Consider the following 18264-nt stretch of genomic DNA (forward strand, 5'->3'; position numbering starts at 1 on the left):
AATGATCGTATTTTAAATTTATTTAATAATTAATTAATTAATTAATTAATTAATTATTTAAATGTAAAATACGATCATGACCAAGAATCGAACGCAGGTTGACGCGTTACTGAGCAGATGTTTCAGCGCCGAGCTACTGACTTCCCTGAAAGCAAAGCACATCACAGGCAAAATATTGAAGTAAAGGAACCATTATGATACGGCGATTTTTTTATTTTGGTGAACTTGTTTTAAATTCGTGGCGTATCTGGGTTTTATGCCATGGAAGGGTCTTATTGTTATTTTTACTGATCGAGATAGCGTTGTTTTTTGTCTATTCTTTGGTATTGTTTTCATGTCTATTCTTTGGTATTGTTTTCATGTCTATTCTTTGGTATTGTTTTTTTGTCTATTCTTTGGTATTGTTTTTTTGTCTATTCTTTGGTATTGTTTTTTGTCGATTCTTTAGTATTGTTGGTTTTTTCCTGTCTTATATTTTTTCTTTATTTCTTCTCTTTGTTTTTTATTTCCTTTTCCTGCAAAATTGTCCAGTATAGACGAACCTTTAGAGCGTTACGTCGTGGCGTAAAGTTTATCCGGTTTCATTATAATAACGTCGAAAATTCGTATTTGTGAATGGTAAGGTGATGCGCTTCTTGCTATAGTTATTACAATTTCTATTGATTGGTTTCTAAATATTTAAAATAATTTGTTGCTTGATTGCGTTATTATATTTTTTTCTAATTGAGTTATTATTATATATTTTTCTTTTCGTTATTTTTCCTCTAAAGCCTAATCGATTGGGTTGATATTTGAAATTTTTCTATTCGTTATTTTGCTTTGAAGCCTGATCAATTGGGTTATTATTAAATATTTTTCTATTTTTATTTTTGCTCTGAAGCACTATGTTCCAAAACGCCCAAAAAACGGCATAAATTCCCCATCGAATATTTCAAAAATATTTTTGCATATAATGAATCATTGTAAAATTAGATTGCACCCACATACATTTTGATTCTCAGCGACCCCTAGCGGCGAAACTAGCGCCCCTGGCGGAATATCGCAACATCACTAATCGCAATCTGTAATTTGCCATCGGACTAGTAAATTTTAAAATTTTCAGAATTTTCCCACTGACCATTTTGTTTCCGCCACCGAAAGAAAAGTGAAAAATCGCATTTTCGTCCATGTTGGCAGAGGTTTTTCTCAAAAACCCGCAGGTACCATTTCAAAATGTTAACGACAACTCCTTGTAAAAAACCCCAAAATTATCTTCTAATTACTTTCACGCGTTGATCTCCACGCAATTTAAAGAAAAATTAGTTTTAAATTTAAAAATAATTTTCCTAAAATAGCCCAAAATCCGCCAAAGTTTTGGGCTAGCTTTGGCTGAAAAAAATTATTTTAGTTTTTGTGCTAAAATGTTTTCTTCGTCTACCTGGCTTTATTCAGTATTTTAATTCCATAATGCAATGTAAAAAGTAAAACTAATGATATATTAGCACATGTTATATTACAAATATATATCACTTTAATTATATGAGTCCATTTCATGTTATATTTCCACGTGCTTTCAGCGTAGTCTTCGAGGAGTTGGTCCTCGTCAGAGATTTCATTTGATTCGTCTGAAGAAAATTAATTGTTCGGTAATGGCGGTTTGTCAGGTTCTTTAAGTAGTTAAAGGCAAAGATGAAATGGAACCAGGTAATTAAGGTTATACACTTGAGGTGGAAGGCAATGCCGTGGTCCAGCCTCGATACTTCTCCTAGTACACTTCTACGGGGTTGACACTTCTACAGGCGCTGGTAGGTCAAAAATTTCAAACTTCACTTTAAGTTCTATAGGATTGGTCGCTATTTTCGACCTCTTTAATTTGAAAAAAGGTAAAAAAAGGGTCAACCCAAATATTCTTTACCACATGTCCTATAGAACGGAAACTGAAGTTTCAGATTTTTGACCTACCAGCACTTGTAGAAGTGTTCAACCCGTAGTGCACTTGTGTACTAGGAAAAGTTCGTCAGGTTGAATGGCGCCTCGTTTTCACAGCCTCTTGTGCACAAGGAAACGCCATTCTCGAACATTGAATTTTCAAATGTAATATGGAATTATAGTACTGAATAAAGCAAGGCATGGATACATTTTGGTACAAAAAGCAAACATTTTTTTCCAGTCAAAGCTAGCCCAAAACTTTGGCGGTTTCGGGCTATTTTAGGAAAATTATTTTAAAATTTAAAACTAATTTTTCTTTAAATTGAGCGGAGATCAACTCGTGAAAGTAATTAGAAGATAATTTTGGGGTTTTGTACAAGGAGTTGTCTTTAACCTTTTGAAATGGTACCTGCGGGTTTTTGAGAAAAACCTCTGCCAACATGGACGAAAATGGGATTTTTCACTTTTCTTTCGGTGGCGGAAACCAAATGGGCAGTGGAAAAATTCTGAAAATTTTAAAATTTACTAGTCCTATTGCAAATTACAGATTGCGATTTGTGTTTGAAATATTCGATGGGGAATTTATGCCGTGTTTTGGGCGTTTTGGAACATAGTGTGAAGCCTGCTCGATTGGGTTATTATTATATATTTTCCTTTAATTATTTTTGCCCTGAAGTCTCATTGATTGGGTTATTATATATTTTTCCATTAATTATTTTTGCTCTGAAGTCTCATTGATTTAGTTATTATTTATTTTTCTAATGGTCATTTTGTTGAGTTTATGAGGGGTATTGTTGGCTTTAAATTACAATTTTTCGTGTGAAGTGGTTTAAAGTAGGTTTTTTTGTGTTGTTATTTAGGAATGGTTTTATGCCACAAGGTTTTTTAATTAATTAAATTTGGTGTAGTGCTTTTTAAATAAGAGTTAGCAAATTTGGATATTACATGGCAGGAGAAGAGGGTTTATCTAAAGAGGAACTAAGAAAGCTTAAAGCTAGAGACAGGATGGGAGAACGGAGGGCGGATCCCGAATTCCGGAGGAACGAAAATGAAAGAAGAAAATTTTTAGCTGCTCAGAAAGTAGCGAATGCGTCTAACATCCTGGATAATTTAAGTGCGGTATGTGTCACAACGTCAACAGGAAGCCTACGAGTCGTGACTACCAGATGTCGAATATAGCTATTCTACGGTATACCCATCAAGGGCGTGTGTTGGAATAAAATGAGCGTTAAAGATGCGGCTAGTATTTCGAGAAAACTACAAATACCCTCTTTAGATATTCTTCCATTAAAATTTGCTTTGTATTATATTTAACTGATAAACTTGTAATGTAAATAGGGTTAAATTAAATTGTGCATTGTTTTAGTACGTCTAACTCACTGTTGTAACTACTTAATTTATAATATTCTGAATAAATTAAACTCGGTTGTTTCGTCTCAATTATTTTAATTATAAATAAAATTTTATACCGGGCAGGATTGAACCGGGATTATGTTTTTAGTAACTCTGATTTGCGGAGATTATTTAAGGGTCATCTCGAGAAATTAACGCCACTAGGGGCGATTGTTCCGAGGAAAGGTATATTTTGGCTTGCCAACTTGTTTAATTTTAATCCTAAAGAGTTAATTGATAATGTCTAAACAATGTTGAAAACGTTTTTCTCAGTAATCAACCAGAAAAGAGTAATTCATATTGTTTTTTAAATGTTTATCTTTTCTAACACAAATGATATAGTTATCTCTACAGTTTTTCATTAGTGATGGTATATAGTAACGAAAGATAATGGGTTGAGAAGTCATTTGGAATCGAAACTATGTTATGATTTTTTTCTTACGGGACGCCGTTTCGGAGTTATGAAACAAAATGATGTACAAATGTGACTTTCGGAAAAATAGGAATACGATTAAAGAGATACTAAATGGGCTTTTCATGGAATAGTGACGAGTGAAAAACAGAATCAACAGAGACACAACAAAGCGTACTTTTTTCTGTTCCTTATTACTTTTCTTTATCACAATGTAAATCTAGTTAGAGGTCAGTTATTACCGAGGGGCTAACCACTCTTAGAAAGTCTGTACACCGGATTACGCTTAGATTAGCACTGCCAAAGGCAGGGACTTCAAAGATTACGCGTAATCCCATTAGTACAAAGGTACAGCTCTGCACACCGATTACGCGGAGTGATCAGCCCCTCGGTTAGTACTACTTAAAACCCCTCGGAATTTATTGATTTTACGGCCGTTTTGTATCTTCGTAGAGGCCTAACACAAACCGAGACAATGCTACGTTAGCACCCACCCTCTCGAATGGGAAAATGGGGCCTTAAAAAATTGAGAGCCCAAAGCGTTTGCCAAGTGCGCCTAGGCGTAATATCACCCTTGAAGCAATTGCTGTCGCCTCGAAATAAAAAGTTTGATTTTCTAAAACCTAGAAATGGCACAGAAAATGGTGACAGGATGTTCATTTCTGCTTGTCGTCATCTTGTTGTCTGTAAATAGCGGTAAGTGATAGATTCAATATTTCAGTAGCTCTGGCATCTTATTCGTTATTTATCACAAAGATCAACTACTATATTTGCACGATTTGTTTTATTGAAATTTGATATATCATAAAAGCTAACAAATGAGTAAGGATAGTTTTGTAAATGTACGTCATATATGAAACTCTACTATATATGAAATATTTGTGATATTTTTAAAAATCTATGAAGTTACGAAAAATTGTTTGTTAATTAATTTAGTTACTTGAAATAAATGTGCTTCAATAAAGTGGAAACCTGAGAAAATATGAAAATTAAAAGGCAGGAGATAACCAAGCTAAACGTTAGTTACAAAATTTATAGTTACCGTATTTTAAAAGTACTTCAACTTGCTCATGGCAGGAGCTGAAACATGGTCCAAATGAATTTGTGAAAATATTTTTCTTATTTTAAATCCCGAAAGTGATTAACGAAGTTCCACCAGTTACGAAATTTGTGATGGTAGGCCAATAACTAACCTGGAATATCCAGTGGTTCCGTTGACCGAGGCAACATTTCTTCATGTTCAATTTTTAAAAAGACAGACTACAACGCCGTTCATCTTAAAGGTTGAAGCTTGTAAATAATAGCTAAAATCTTAATTTAAAAATTATAAAATTTAAATATAGAACTTAATATATTCCTATAAGAAATTAAGTGTTTCCGAATTTGAATATGTTATTCAATCAGGACCCCTAAGAATTTCCTTATTTTTCGTATCAATAACGTGATCAAATTGAAACTTCAAAACAAACGAACACTTTAAAATTTTGCAATTCATGGAAAAATAGTAAAAGTAGTTTGAATCTGGTCCCCTACCTTTTTTATCTCACATTATCAGCTTTATAGTTTTGAGACCCTTGGGACAGTTTGAAGGAAGATACACCCCAGAAACCGTATTCTAATGATTTGACATTTATAAGGTGAAACATTTAACAGTACTTAATTCTATCTCGTTTATGTGATCTCAATTGAATAATAATCATCATCATCTAGGCTAATACACAAGATGTCACCTTACGCTAAACTCATCTTACAACTTTTAATGCCACTAATTCAGGTGACCGGGTTATACTGCTTATGCGGGTGGTGACAAGCTCTTCATGCCACTCCCAACACTTATTATTACTGTTAACTTCAACAAGTTTTATGAAATGGAAACTTAACAACGTGGGGAAAACTTAATGCAGAAGGAGTAGACTCTAGTTTTCACCCAGTGTCACAAGTTGGGATAAAACCCGGCTCCTCTTGTTGCCAGGCGAAAGTGTTAACCACTCCTCAATTAAACCAATACTTTTTCGCCAACGTTATTATTTATTCTTTGCAGCCCAGCCTACAGATCTCTCCTGTTGGAATTTCACCATCGAAAATGAAGAGAAGAAAGAAATTTATTCGCCCAACTATCCCAATGCTTACCCTATTAATATATCTTGCGAAGTCACCTTGACAGGTAAGGATTAAGTTATTTGTATTTGATTAAAGGTATTTGTTAAAAAAATCGTTAAAAACCATTCTCGAACAAGGAACATTATATCAGAAACATTGTTACGACTTTATAAAAAATATAAAAACTATAGATCAATAAATTAACTAGGGACTTTTTACACGCATTTTTTTGTTCAGAATCGACATATTATTTTTTATATTATTAACGTCATTTTTAAATTCTTTCGAGAATGTCGTTTAAGTAAAGAAATGTCCTATTACAGATCTCTTTTCTTTGATGGAATTACTTATTCTTCAACATTTCAGCTCCAACAAACCATAGCATTCAAATAAACTTCACTGAGATCATTCCGCAAAAATCCAGCTGTTCAGGTTTTATTCCATACAACTCATTGGTGATCAGAGATGGCTACGACGAAAGCTCAAAAATGCTGGTCTCAATGAAAGGCTTTAAAGCTCCAAGATATTTTAGCTCTACTGGACGTCACCTTTATTTGAAATTTAATTCCAACTATAAAGAAAAATTTAGACGTTTATTGTTTTTAAAAGCAACATATTCTTACCAGCCTTCCGGTAAGATATACATTATAAAGTTAAGATTTTTAGGCCTGTATTTTTCAATTTCACACCTCTTTCACAAATAATATTTTAGTGTTTACTGGATCATGATTAATTTTTAAAAATCTTCATCCTTAAACAATTTTTGGAAAATCTATGAATGATATTTGAAAAATCTATGAATGATATTTGGAATATCTATGAATGATATTTGGAAAATCTATGATTGATATTTGGAAAATCTATGAATGATATTTGGAAAATCTATGAATGATATTTGGAAAATCTATGAATGATATTTGAAAAATCTTTGAATGATATTTGGAAAATCTATGAACAATATTTATATAATCTATGAATGATATTTGGGTAATATATTAATGATATTTGGAAAATCTATAAATGGTATTTGGAAAATCTATGATTGATATTTGAAAAATCTATGAATTATATTTGGAAAATCTATGAATGATATTTGAAAAATATTTGAATGATATTTATATAATCTATGAATGATATTTGGATAATCTATAAATGATATTTGGAAAATCAATGAATGATATTTGAAAAATCCATGAATGATATTTTGAAAATCTATTAATGATATTTGGAAAATCTATGAATGATATTTGGAAAATATATGAATGATATATGTAAAATCAATGAGTGATATTTAGAAAAATCTATGAAAGGTATTTGGAAAATATATGAATGATATATGTAAAATCAATGAGTGATATTTAGAAAAATCTATGAAAGGTATTTGGAAAATCTACGTATGACAATTGGAAATTAACAAGATACGTCTTTTCGATGTGATCAAACCTTTTGAAATATTTTTAATTTTATAATTTTATTTAAATTATCTTTTAAAATGTTTCAGAATCTAAAATATGTCAAAACTTTAGTGTGAGCAATACGGAAGAGACCGAATTTAATTTGCCTCTTCACACTGCTTCACCCCGTAACCCAGTCATTTGCGTTTTAAATCTTACTGGTAAGTTTCACCTCTTGAATTCAATTATATATTTTTAAAACTAATAAAATAATATGGTATTAAGAAAAGGGGCACAGTTGAAAAAACCAAATGAGTTATTCACTGCGCCTACTTAGGAACAATAAACATGGGAATAATTAGATTTTATTAGGATTTATTTCGTTTTGTCCTTAAAATAAAAATGGAATAGTTTGAATTAAATTCAGATCCGCAACGCAAATAGCCCTATAATTTTTATTTTTCTTGTAGGTGTTTTTTTAGTTGGTAAACTTTAATCCAATCAGGATTAGTTTTTGGGAATATATTTTCTTACTTCGTTTCAATTTTCCATGTGTCTAACCTCTTAACTCTTTCATTGTTTTCCGTGACAGCCATAGCAATGCAGTCATATCTTGACGAAAATATCTTAAATTGTTCTTATTTTGTAATTTCAAGATAACCATATCTGTCAGTTATAAGATCTTATATAGTCACATAAAGATTGAAAAAAATTATATTTATATTAAAATTTTAAATTTATTTAAACCTTGCGTAGTAATAATAATTGACGTTCTTTAAAAAATGAAAAATATAAATAAATTTTTTTTTAATAAAATCATAAAAAGTGGGTGGTTAATTTCAGTTTACTCACTTGGATAGTGTTCTGATAACAATGGTAATATTATGATCTCCAATTTTATTCGAACTGAGTTTTCAACCTAGTTTTCTAGTTCAATATAATTAGGTCATAAAGCTACATTTTGGCTCAGTCAAGTGATTCTTAGATAAAATATGTGGGGATAAGTCGATCATTTTTATTATAATTTCGAGTGTTTCGGATAAGTCTGTCAAAAATAACCTGAACCAAAAATGTCAAAACAACAAAAGTGTTAAAGTAAAACATTTTCGAAATATAGCCCCTTCAATATCAAACCAGAAAACGTTAGAAATAACTCATTTATTAACAAGAAAGACTTAAATTTGGCAAAATTTAAATAAAGATTTGAAAATAGACAATCCACGTGTATTTAATCAAAAAAATACTTACACTTTGACGATATTTGTTTTCAACAAGCTGCATGGAATTGGTTTTCCTTCAATTATCTTTTTACCACAATGGTTTGCCCATATGGGCAATTTAAAAAAATGACTTTAATTAATAAAGCCCAAACATTTAAATGGTGATTATGCTTTTCGCTTCTCACCTTTCTCCGTATTTTTTCGATGCAAATAAATAATTTGGGTTCAATAAGCTTCTCATTACAACAATTACTAAAGTATTTTACTGCAGCGATGCCTTACCAAAAAGTTCTTTCGAAGTATGAAGAACTTTAAAACCTAAGACTCAAAAAACCGAAAAAAGCATACCAATAAGCGAGTGCCGACCAGTTAGAAAGTGGGTGTTTTGGTTCGATCGCCCCAGGCATTTTGCTCAAAAACTATATTACCTAGAAATGTGAAATTTCCAGGATGTACACTATCGGAGAAGGTCGTTGTTATTTGTAAATTTCAGCAAAATCGTGACATTTTTCACTGTTTTGGAATTTTAATTTTTTTAACGCTAGGTGGTAGACGAAAACTGTCAATGAACAAGTTGTAGAGCAAACTCCAAAGCCTTAAATAGAATTGGTTTGGTCGGAATAGGTAAATTTATCACTAATATAAAAGGTCATGAAAAATAACAAGTTGTTAATAGAAGGTCTTAGGTCTCTTTTTAAATTAGTTGTGAAAGTTGTGGTGAGGATATCCCAAGTGCGGATTTTCATCGCTCCACATGTGGTTGTTCTGTCTGTTAAACGGCCCATCTCTCGAGAATGCGCACTCATCATACTCGAGAAGCAAACGGAGGAAATTTTCATTGGCATCGGCCATGGTACTGAACCAGTTGCAAAAGTCCAATCTAAGTCACCTATCGCTATCGTGAAGTGCTTGGTGTATCCATGGACACTGTATCTCTAACCGGACGGGAAAAGCTGTAGCTTCCACCATACAAAATCACCTGCCGCCGCCACCGCCTCTCTGTAAAGGGGGGGAGGCTCAAGAATTCAGAAAGTTTCGGGCTGTCAAGGCCATATAATTCGTCACGTGGTCGACAAAACGTTCCGTTTGAAATGGGGGTTTACATTCTTCCGAATGACCTTGACGGCCCAGCGAATCGAGTACGGCCGACTATTTCAGCTAATACGAAGTAGGACGCAAACTCTTTTACGCTGCTTTTCCCGTCCGGTTAGAGATACAGTGTCCATGGTGGATCATGGCACGAAATGGATGAAAGTTATAGTAGTCCAGAACACTCCAGACATAATACGTTGACAAGTCCGAATCGGAACATGCCATTCTTATAAAGTAGGCGATGACTGTGTCTTCCATATTGATGTTTTTGTGTCCCCGTCCGCGGAATCTGGGATTCACGTTCCCATCATCTTCAAAGTCACGAACATCACGGAGAATAGGTTGCTGATCTGCTCGACTGTCTGAAATTTTACATAACTGGCTTAATAGACGTGCGATTTGATGACCATCACCGTAGTATAACTGTTCCATCTTGGATCGTTGTTCACGGCTAAAACGAGGCATACTTAATTACTGAAGTGCGTTGAGATAATGATTTTAATATCGGTGACTCCACACTTTAAATACTTGAAAGGAAACCTATATTTAAACGAAGTGCAAATGCAAAAAAAAGCTTTGGGAAATTCAGTTGGCCTAAATTAGACATTTTTTTAGATATCTTATAACCTCTTTTTTAAATTTTGTTACAATGGTTAGATGGGTTTATTTTCAAATTAGTTGCGAAAAGGTTTAGGCCACCTACTACTAATTTGTTATTTTTCATGACCTTATTTATAAGTGACCAAATGACCAATTCCGACCAAGCCAATTCTATTTAAGGTTTTCGAGTATGCTCTACAACTTAATCATTGACAGTTTTCATCTACCACCTAGCATTAAAGAATAAAAATTCCAAAACCGTGAAAATGTCACGATTTTGTTGCAATTTACAAATAAAAACGACCTTCCCCGATAGTGTACATTATGAAAATTTCACATTTCTACGTTTTAAGAAAAATGTCTGGACAATCAAATTAAAATGATTTTCCCCAAAAAATTGATAAAATTTTGTTTCTTTAAAACATTATATTTTTATTAAACAAAATTAATATAAATGTTCCGTTCTTCATTTATAATAGTTATTTAAAATTTGAAATCAAAATGGTCAAAACCATATTCGTTAATAGAATTTGAACAAATGTCAACTTTTCTAGATATTCGATGTGCCATACCTCGAAATCGGTTTAATTTTGAACCATAGTTCTTGAGACCTTTTATGGTTAAGTTTCACTAAAAGAACACGCCTTGCTATTATTTACAGACTTCTCCGAAACAACCTGTATAGTATACAAGGGAAGTGTGATAATATCAATTGTACGCTTTTACTAATGCATCAGAGCGATTATAATTTTGTGTGTAATATTTATATTATTTGTTCTGTAATTTGAAGCTCCTAAAGATCATGGAATTCGAATAACCTTTCTGGAATTTGAAGGTGCCCAAAATGATTCTTGCAATTCAACCTACCTTCAAATCACCGATCCACATTTAAACACATTTCATGAAATTTGTGGATCATTAATTCCTGAGAACATTGTGTCTATGGAGGACCAATTAATTCTGACTCTTATGTCACAGGGAAACGGAACATCCCTGCGTTTCAAGGCGAAGTACTCGTACCCAGCCAAGGGTAAGGCCAAATTTCATTTATCTAAATAATCTTAAGATCTTCGAATAAATTTAATTACAACTAAAAGTAAGCAAAAATATTTTTAATATTAAATATTACTTTAAAAGTGATCTACAATTTGTATATAATTTTTCAAACTCGGTATCGTAAACTATCATAAAAGTGTCCCGAGTAAAATTGCCTGATTAACGCTCAAGACGTTTTGTGGTTTATTGCTACGAAAGATTTGGTTTCATCACAGTGGTTGTCTTTCATGTAAATATACATTGATTATGCATTCTCAGTTAATTTCAGAGTCAATTTATTTATCTTTAAAAAAAAAATTGAACAGAACATGTTTGATGTTTTGTTAAATATATGTTACACTTAATTTGGTTTGGAGTACGTTTTCATTTAAAAAATAATTATAGTTATAAGCAAAACTTATGGAATTTTTTATCAACTTTTCAAAACACTAATTTTACCTAAGAAAACATTTTACAGCTGTAATAATTATTAAATATTACTGCGCCTTGGCCTAAAAAGACAAAATTTTCAAAAATATGAAAATGGTTTGAATATCTTTGAGTTATTGACAAATGGTTCCAAGGGAATCAACGCGTTTAATTGTCGTCGCTGGTAATTTTACCAATACGACAACATAGTATCACTGTCGGCATAATTCGAGGTTATAATAAGCTTTCGTAGTTTTAAGAAATATTTTCATAATTAATAATTCTAAAATGCCACTGCCCTTTAATTAATTAAGTAACAAATAGTAAAATCTCGTCAATGAAACCTATGATTATTTAATTTTATTTTAAGATAAGAAACTTTTGCTCATTTACTATTTACGCTACCTTATTTATTTATTTATTTATTTATAATTTTAATTAACCAATTAGTTCATTAAATGTCATTAATAATGATTATTTGGAACAAGTTTAAATAAATAAATAATTGAATTTATGATATATTGGTATCAGGGCAGACTGATGATCGCAGTAGTTGTTCATTTCAGTGACAAGAAAGGACGAGACCGATCCCTGTGCCAATTTTAGCCTAAATCAGGATTCTTCAGAGATTTACTCGCCCAACTATCCCGATTTCTATCCAGCAAATCTCCACTGCAATTTGACAATCTCAGGTAATTCGAACAAGTTCCTAATCAAATTCAGCGCGTAGATGATATATTTCAGCATCAACTTCGATCTTAAACGCCCTGAAAGAGCTGTACGACCCGTACATGATATCGCAATATTGATTCAAATTGACAATTGAGAAGCTAGCACAAGTACAGTGAAATGTCTAATTAATGATATCTGAAAATCTATAGATAGATCTATTTTTTCTATAGAAATCACCGACCAACATACCAAATTTGTTAAATCTCTCGAAATACACATAAATGCTGTATTGGTCACGTATAAATTATAATTTTTTGGAGAAATTTCGAAAAGAATATTTTCAGAACAATTCAGAAATAACAGAAATGTTGAGAAATTAAAGAAATATAAAAAAATATAAAAAAATATTTAAACATAAATTTGTAAATTTTGCATGAAATTCCAGGATAAAATAAAAGTATCAGAAGTAAAATTTAAAATATTTGAAAACTTGAATTGTGGTGTTTATTTTTTATTGACAACAAAAAGTTTTAAAATTTCGTTTTAAGCGCAAGCAGGCTACATCGTCAGTGTCAAATTCACCGAGTTTTACATGAAAGAAATATCGGATACCTTGAGAATATGGGATGGCCCAGACGACAGCTCGATTCTCCTGGACACTTTGACCGGAAGTAGAATTCCTTGGGTTGTGGTCTCGACGGGGCCTCACATCACGTTCGAATTGTTTTCCTATAATTCTCATGAACATTTAGGAGTCTTCAAGGCGTCATATTCTTTTGTAAAAAAAGGTATGAAATTAAAAATATCACAAATTAATTTTGACAGTAGTCTTTATTTTATGGCACAACGGTGTGTTATACTCCGATTCCCTACTATCCAACAAAATTGTTTGAATTTTCAATGCAAATTAACATAGGAGTAACGACATTTATAAAAGGTCACTAAATACCAAACGTCACTTGTTGTTTACTGTTTCATGAAATCATTGATTAAAAGCAGTTTTGGAAAACAATATCTTCTACTGTCCTGCTAGAAATTTAACTTGGCATTAATTTTGGATAATTACTATTATAGCCGAAAGAAGAAACATTCGAACTCCCTGCGACTCATTCTCGATTGACTACGAAGAAAGCCAAGAATTCTTCTCACCGAACTATCCATACTCTTATTCTGGGCCCATCTCTTGTTCTTTAACCCTTTATGGTGAGTTTATCGTAACGCCTGTTTTACGGTTTGATTCAAGTATTAAAAAAAACTCACAAGTGTCTGTTGAGCACCGTAAAAAACCACTAAGAAATCTTAAAATTTGGAAAATCTTTAAAATTCTTCATTCTAATAACATTTTTTTGCACCCTTATCAAACAAATATTCTTTAGAATAAAATAAAAAGCCATGCATTGAGTTCATAGAAAGATTACGGAAAAAGAATTGATTTCGTGGTAATTTTAGTACAAACGGTTCTCCCTAAAAAGCGATATAACAACGGATTATTATTGTTAAAAATCAGAGAAAATCTTTGATCCCCTTTCAATTGAAAAATAGGGGAACGAAAGTGAAAATTATCATTTTGCTTTTTAAATATTTAGTCCAACAAATTGATTTAAGAAAGTTAAATCAAATCGAAACAAATGTAAATTTGTCCTTTATTAATATTTATAAGGCGCTTAAATATGACGGAATTAATTTCCCTCCTTCTTTTAAAAAATAAATAAATATAGATGGTAACACGTTTATAATTGCAGTATGTAGATTATGAAGTTGTAGAACATACTCGGCACTAACAATTGTAAGATCTAAGGTTAATTTCAAGATCCTATATGAACCTTTAAATTGACACCCGCGAATGTGAAATATCGGCGCCTTAAAGAAATAATATCTTGTCAGTGAATGTTATTTATCAAGAACAATTAAAAAATCCATAATTGCCAATTACATAAAAATTGCATACAAAATCGATAACATGGGCCAAAACTGGTTAGATAATGATTGTCCGCGGTTGAGAAAACTAAACAATAGTAACTCAAAGAAATATAGAAAAAGAACGATTTTGTTTGCATAACCCGGGTAAAAGGTTAAGACGGGGAAGACCACAGAAAATATAGCGAAGCACTAAAGACCTTTTCACACGAGCCAACTTTTTAAATCAAAATGCTGAGTCAGCAAAAATGGATCAGTGATCCATTTTTTTCTCGCGTAAATTTTTGGTGGATCAACTCTTCGAACTTTTATTCACACGAACCAACTAGTTGACTCAACTCAAGTTGACTCATCTAGTTGGATCAAAAAGTTGGCTCGTGTGAAAAGGCCCTAACCTTTGGTGAGCCATGATGATATTAAGTCAAAGGGGTGCTTACGGTGCTAAAACCGCGAGTTACGATGCTTTTGAAATTTAAAAATCAAAGGAGTGATACACTCTATTTTGTCAACAAGGCCCGAATTTGCCAACTGTAAAAAACTTCGGGGCCAATTGAGTGGGTGGTGCTTTTCAACTTTCAAACTCATAGAATACTTTGGATTTTGCAAACAAGGCACAAAATTGCTCCGGGGGGTGACGTTTTTAACCTTCAAACTTTAAGGAAAGATAAGTTCAAAGGAAGCACCTATGGACTGCATTGTATCATCCTTTAAGGAAATATACACTTGTTATTGGCATCAAGCGCTAAAATTGCTAAATATTTAAAATTCCCGAAGGGGCGCAATGAGCGGGTGGTTCTTTTTACAACTCTATTCAATCACTCCGCTAGCTATATCTCCCGTGTAAGGGCTCACAAATCACTCTGTTGACTCATCTAAACAACCAATTATACATTACATTGTTTTAAAACTACAAATAAAAATGATTTGATTTTCATATGGTAAGCTTTACGTGTCATTTTCGAGAGTGACGTTTTATATCAATTTAAAAGTGAATATTTTAGAATCTGTGGCATAAATTTTCCTCTCGTTTTTACATTGGAAATTATTAAATCTTTCTTCTCATTTCATTTTAAATAACATTTTATTTGCAATATAGAATATTACATTTTAAGACTTTGTTACACTAATTACCACAAGAACCAGCTTGGGCTAGTGGAACTAAAAAATTAGGAAGCCTGCTTTGATCGATATGGTCAACTTTAGCGAAGCGTATTACGGCCCAAAGAAATGTGTTCGTATTGATGGTTACCAATTCACTTCGTTATTCACTAATTGTCTTATGAAGTGATGTAGTTTCCTTTTTCCTGCTGGTGATTCGACGCATAATGAGGAACCAAATGCATTTTGATCCCTCTGAAGAGATTTCACATTCCATGTGTTAAAGGGAAAATTTGAATTAGCCTTAGAATTTAATGCTACGGATTTTCAATTTTTCGGAAACTTAATAATCTATTTTAATGGAATTTCAATTAGAGGGTAGAATAATTTATACGCTTCTAAAAATTTGGTAATAACACGGTTTTTAAAGAAACGAAATTATTTTTTTCTATTTTTTTAAGTAGATTTAAGAAAATTTAAAATCAGGTTCAAATTAGAAATTTTCACTATATCCTCCTTAAAAAGTGATATTTTTCATTTTTCGCTGGAAGATCTACGTTACTAATCTGCAGTCAAATCGGTTTCTTTTAATCGCACAGGTTGAACGGTTTTCTATTGCCAAAGAGCCCCCTTTATTTTTTTTAAATTCTTAAATATTAAACCGTATACAATACCTTTGGTTTAAATGCAGTATTTTAATGTTTTATAGTTATTTTATAATATTTCTTTTAAATTTACTTCTCAGCTCCTTTGAATCATATCATTCAAATTAATTTTTCGGAGTTTCTTTTGGAGGAAAGCGAGGACTGCTGCGCTGACAAACTGGAAGTTTACCTCGAAGAATATGAATATCCGTACGTATTCTGCGGTTCGAATAATGCTGATGTTTTGTTTTCAACTGGACCAGTACGATTGAGGTTTTCAGCTAATGAAAATAGCCACTTCTCAGGCTTCAAAGCGAGATACTCCTTCCTGAACACCACTAAAGGTGGGTGGTTTATAATGCCGAGAGACATAATACTCTTACGAGGAAACTACCCGAGGTGATAATCACCGATTTTGTTGAAACTAGGTGGGTATGTAGACCTTATGGTATATTGAAATTTCACCAAGGGAAAAGTTGCAATGGACATTAGTTTTGCCATGGCAATCGAAAATGTTTTTGACAACACAGTCTGTATATTGTCCCATTGAAAATAACAATTGATAAATTTTTACATATTTTGATCAAATTGACCAAAATTCATCTAAATATCATAAAATTCATTTCATTTGTCAATTTTCATCTATTTTTTTATTGGTTTTGAAATTTGAATTTTTTAGAAGTGCTGAGATTCCCATGTTATTTTCAATGGGAAAATATACATACTGTGTTGTCAAAAACATTTTCGGTTGCTATGGCAAAACTAATGCCCATTGCAATTTTTCCCTAGGTGAAATTTCATGTTACCATAAGGTCTACATACCCACCTAGTTTCAACCAAATCGGTGATTATCACCTCGGGTAGTCTCCTCGTTAGTGTAATTTTATTTATAAAGGCGATATCAAACTGTGACCGGAGTGTTTGCAAAGAGTTATCCGGTAAGGGGTGATTATGGTATATCTCATTTTGATTAAACAACCTTATTTTTCCTTGAATAAACATTTTGGATTGTTTTAATTTGATAAATAGGCTCGTTGCAAGTGATCTAATAAACTGTATATTTATTATTTATCCCATTTTTAATCCCTTTTTATAATGGACTTATTTACTAATTCGCTAATTATCTCATCCATTGCATTACAGTCCATTGGTGGTTCCTTTTAACGTTACATTTCGTATTTACTATTCTCCACCACTCTCCCCCTATTCGGCTTTCCGTTGCTACGCAACTCGTTTTGAAATTTTTAACGTTTAGGCTTAGATTCTCTTTTCGGTTTAATAGTCGCAAGCCAGATTTCCCGCAGGGTACTGATGAGTTCCAACTAGGACGAAACCGGTCTACCGTTGGAAATTCTGGCTATTTTATTAATTTTTTAATTTATTTTCTCACTCGAAGATCTATTTGGTCCGAGTTTCGCGTTTTTTGTTTGCTCGAAGACCTATCGGTACGAGCTATGTAAGTTTTTAAATTTTATTCAAATTCGTTTAGGGTTTAGCTTTTTTATCACTTTTTATAATGGACTTATCGACTAATTCGCTAATTATCTCATCCATTGCATTACAGTCCATTGGTGGTTCCTTTTAACGTTGTATTATTCAAACTTTGGTTTTGTATTTAGCTAGTTTAGACCTGACAAAATATATTTCATGTCATCTTGCCTTTGACATTTCCGCTGACAGCTATCTTAAAAATGTCCGTTTTTGTACCATTTTTAAAAATATTATTTTTACCAAATAAAACACGCTCAATGTAATTCAAATACAAAGTAATTGTGAAAAATAGCAGTTTAAAATAGCGTTGTTCAAGTACTTCTTTAAATATTACTTTTGAAGAAAGTGTTTGGACCTTATCGAGGGGTCGGTCACTTGCCATTACTTTGTACGGGATTTCAGGATTTCGTAGAGATTTTGGCGATTTTATCATTACTTTTTGAAGTGATTTTGGGATTTCAATGTTAATACAAGAATGTATTTATTTATACTCAGGAAGAATGAATATGTCGAGACTATCGACGGACACATTGAGGCCCTAACCCCGTCACACTAAGGGGGGGGGGGCGAAAAGGAGGCGTCTTATTTTTTGCGTCCTCGCAGCAGCGTTAATCGCGTCGAAAAACGTAATTTTTAAGAACCAATGAGATTGCAGTATTATTTGATTTTATTAAAGCGGAGGAGCATACCGGGGGGCCCAACGGGTGGAATTGGAGAAACGCTAAAAATAATCTCGACATATTCATTCTCTCTGATTAAAAATAAATACATTCTTGGTTAATATTACCATAGAGAGAGTTAAACGATTTTGCGATTTTAGACAAAGTGTACGGAATTTTGGTAAATGTCCGACCACTCGG

At 32.5% G+C, this 18264-nt stretch overlaps 1 protein-coding gene across 1 annotated transcript in view; it reads left to right on the forward strand.

Annotated features, from left to right (window-relative positions):
• Positions 1-2853: 2853 nt before the first annotated feature.
• Positions 2854-18264, forward strand: part of LOC149957567 (uncharacterized) — a 41059-nt gene continuing 25648 nt past the window's right edge. The window contains exons 1-9 of the mRNA XM_090167098.1: positions 2854-3027; positions 4351-4408; positions 5754-5876; positions 7314-7427; positions 9130-9279; positions 10909-11148; positions 12803-13042; positions 13329-13457; positions 16015-16257. Of these exons, the coding sequence (XP_090023224.1) occupies positions 2854-3027; positions 4351-4408; positions 5754-5876; positions 7314-7427; positions 9130-9279; positions 10909-11148; positions 12803-13042; positions 13329-13457; positions 16015-16257 (1471 nt within the window). The remainder of the gene's footprint in view (positions 3028-4350; positions 4409-5753; positions 5877-7313; positions 7428-9129; positions 9280-10908; positions 11149-12802; positions 13043-13328; positions 13458-16014; positions 16258-18264) is intronic.

The sequence above is a fragment of the Leiobunum rupestre genome, chromosome 2 (assembly GCF_980474605.1).
Source record: "Leiobunum rupestre chromosome 2, qqLeiRupe1.1.hap1, whole genome shotgun sequence".
Lineage (NCBI taxonomy): Eukaryota > Metazoa > Arthropoda > Arachnida > Opiliones > Sclerosomatidae > Leiobunum > Leiobunum rupestre.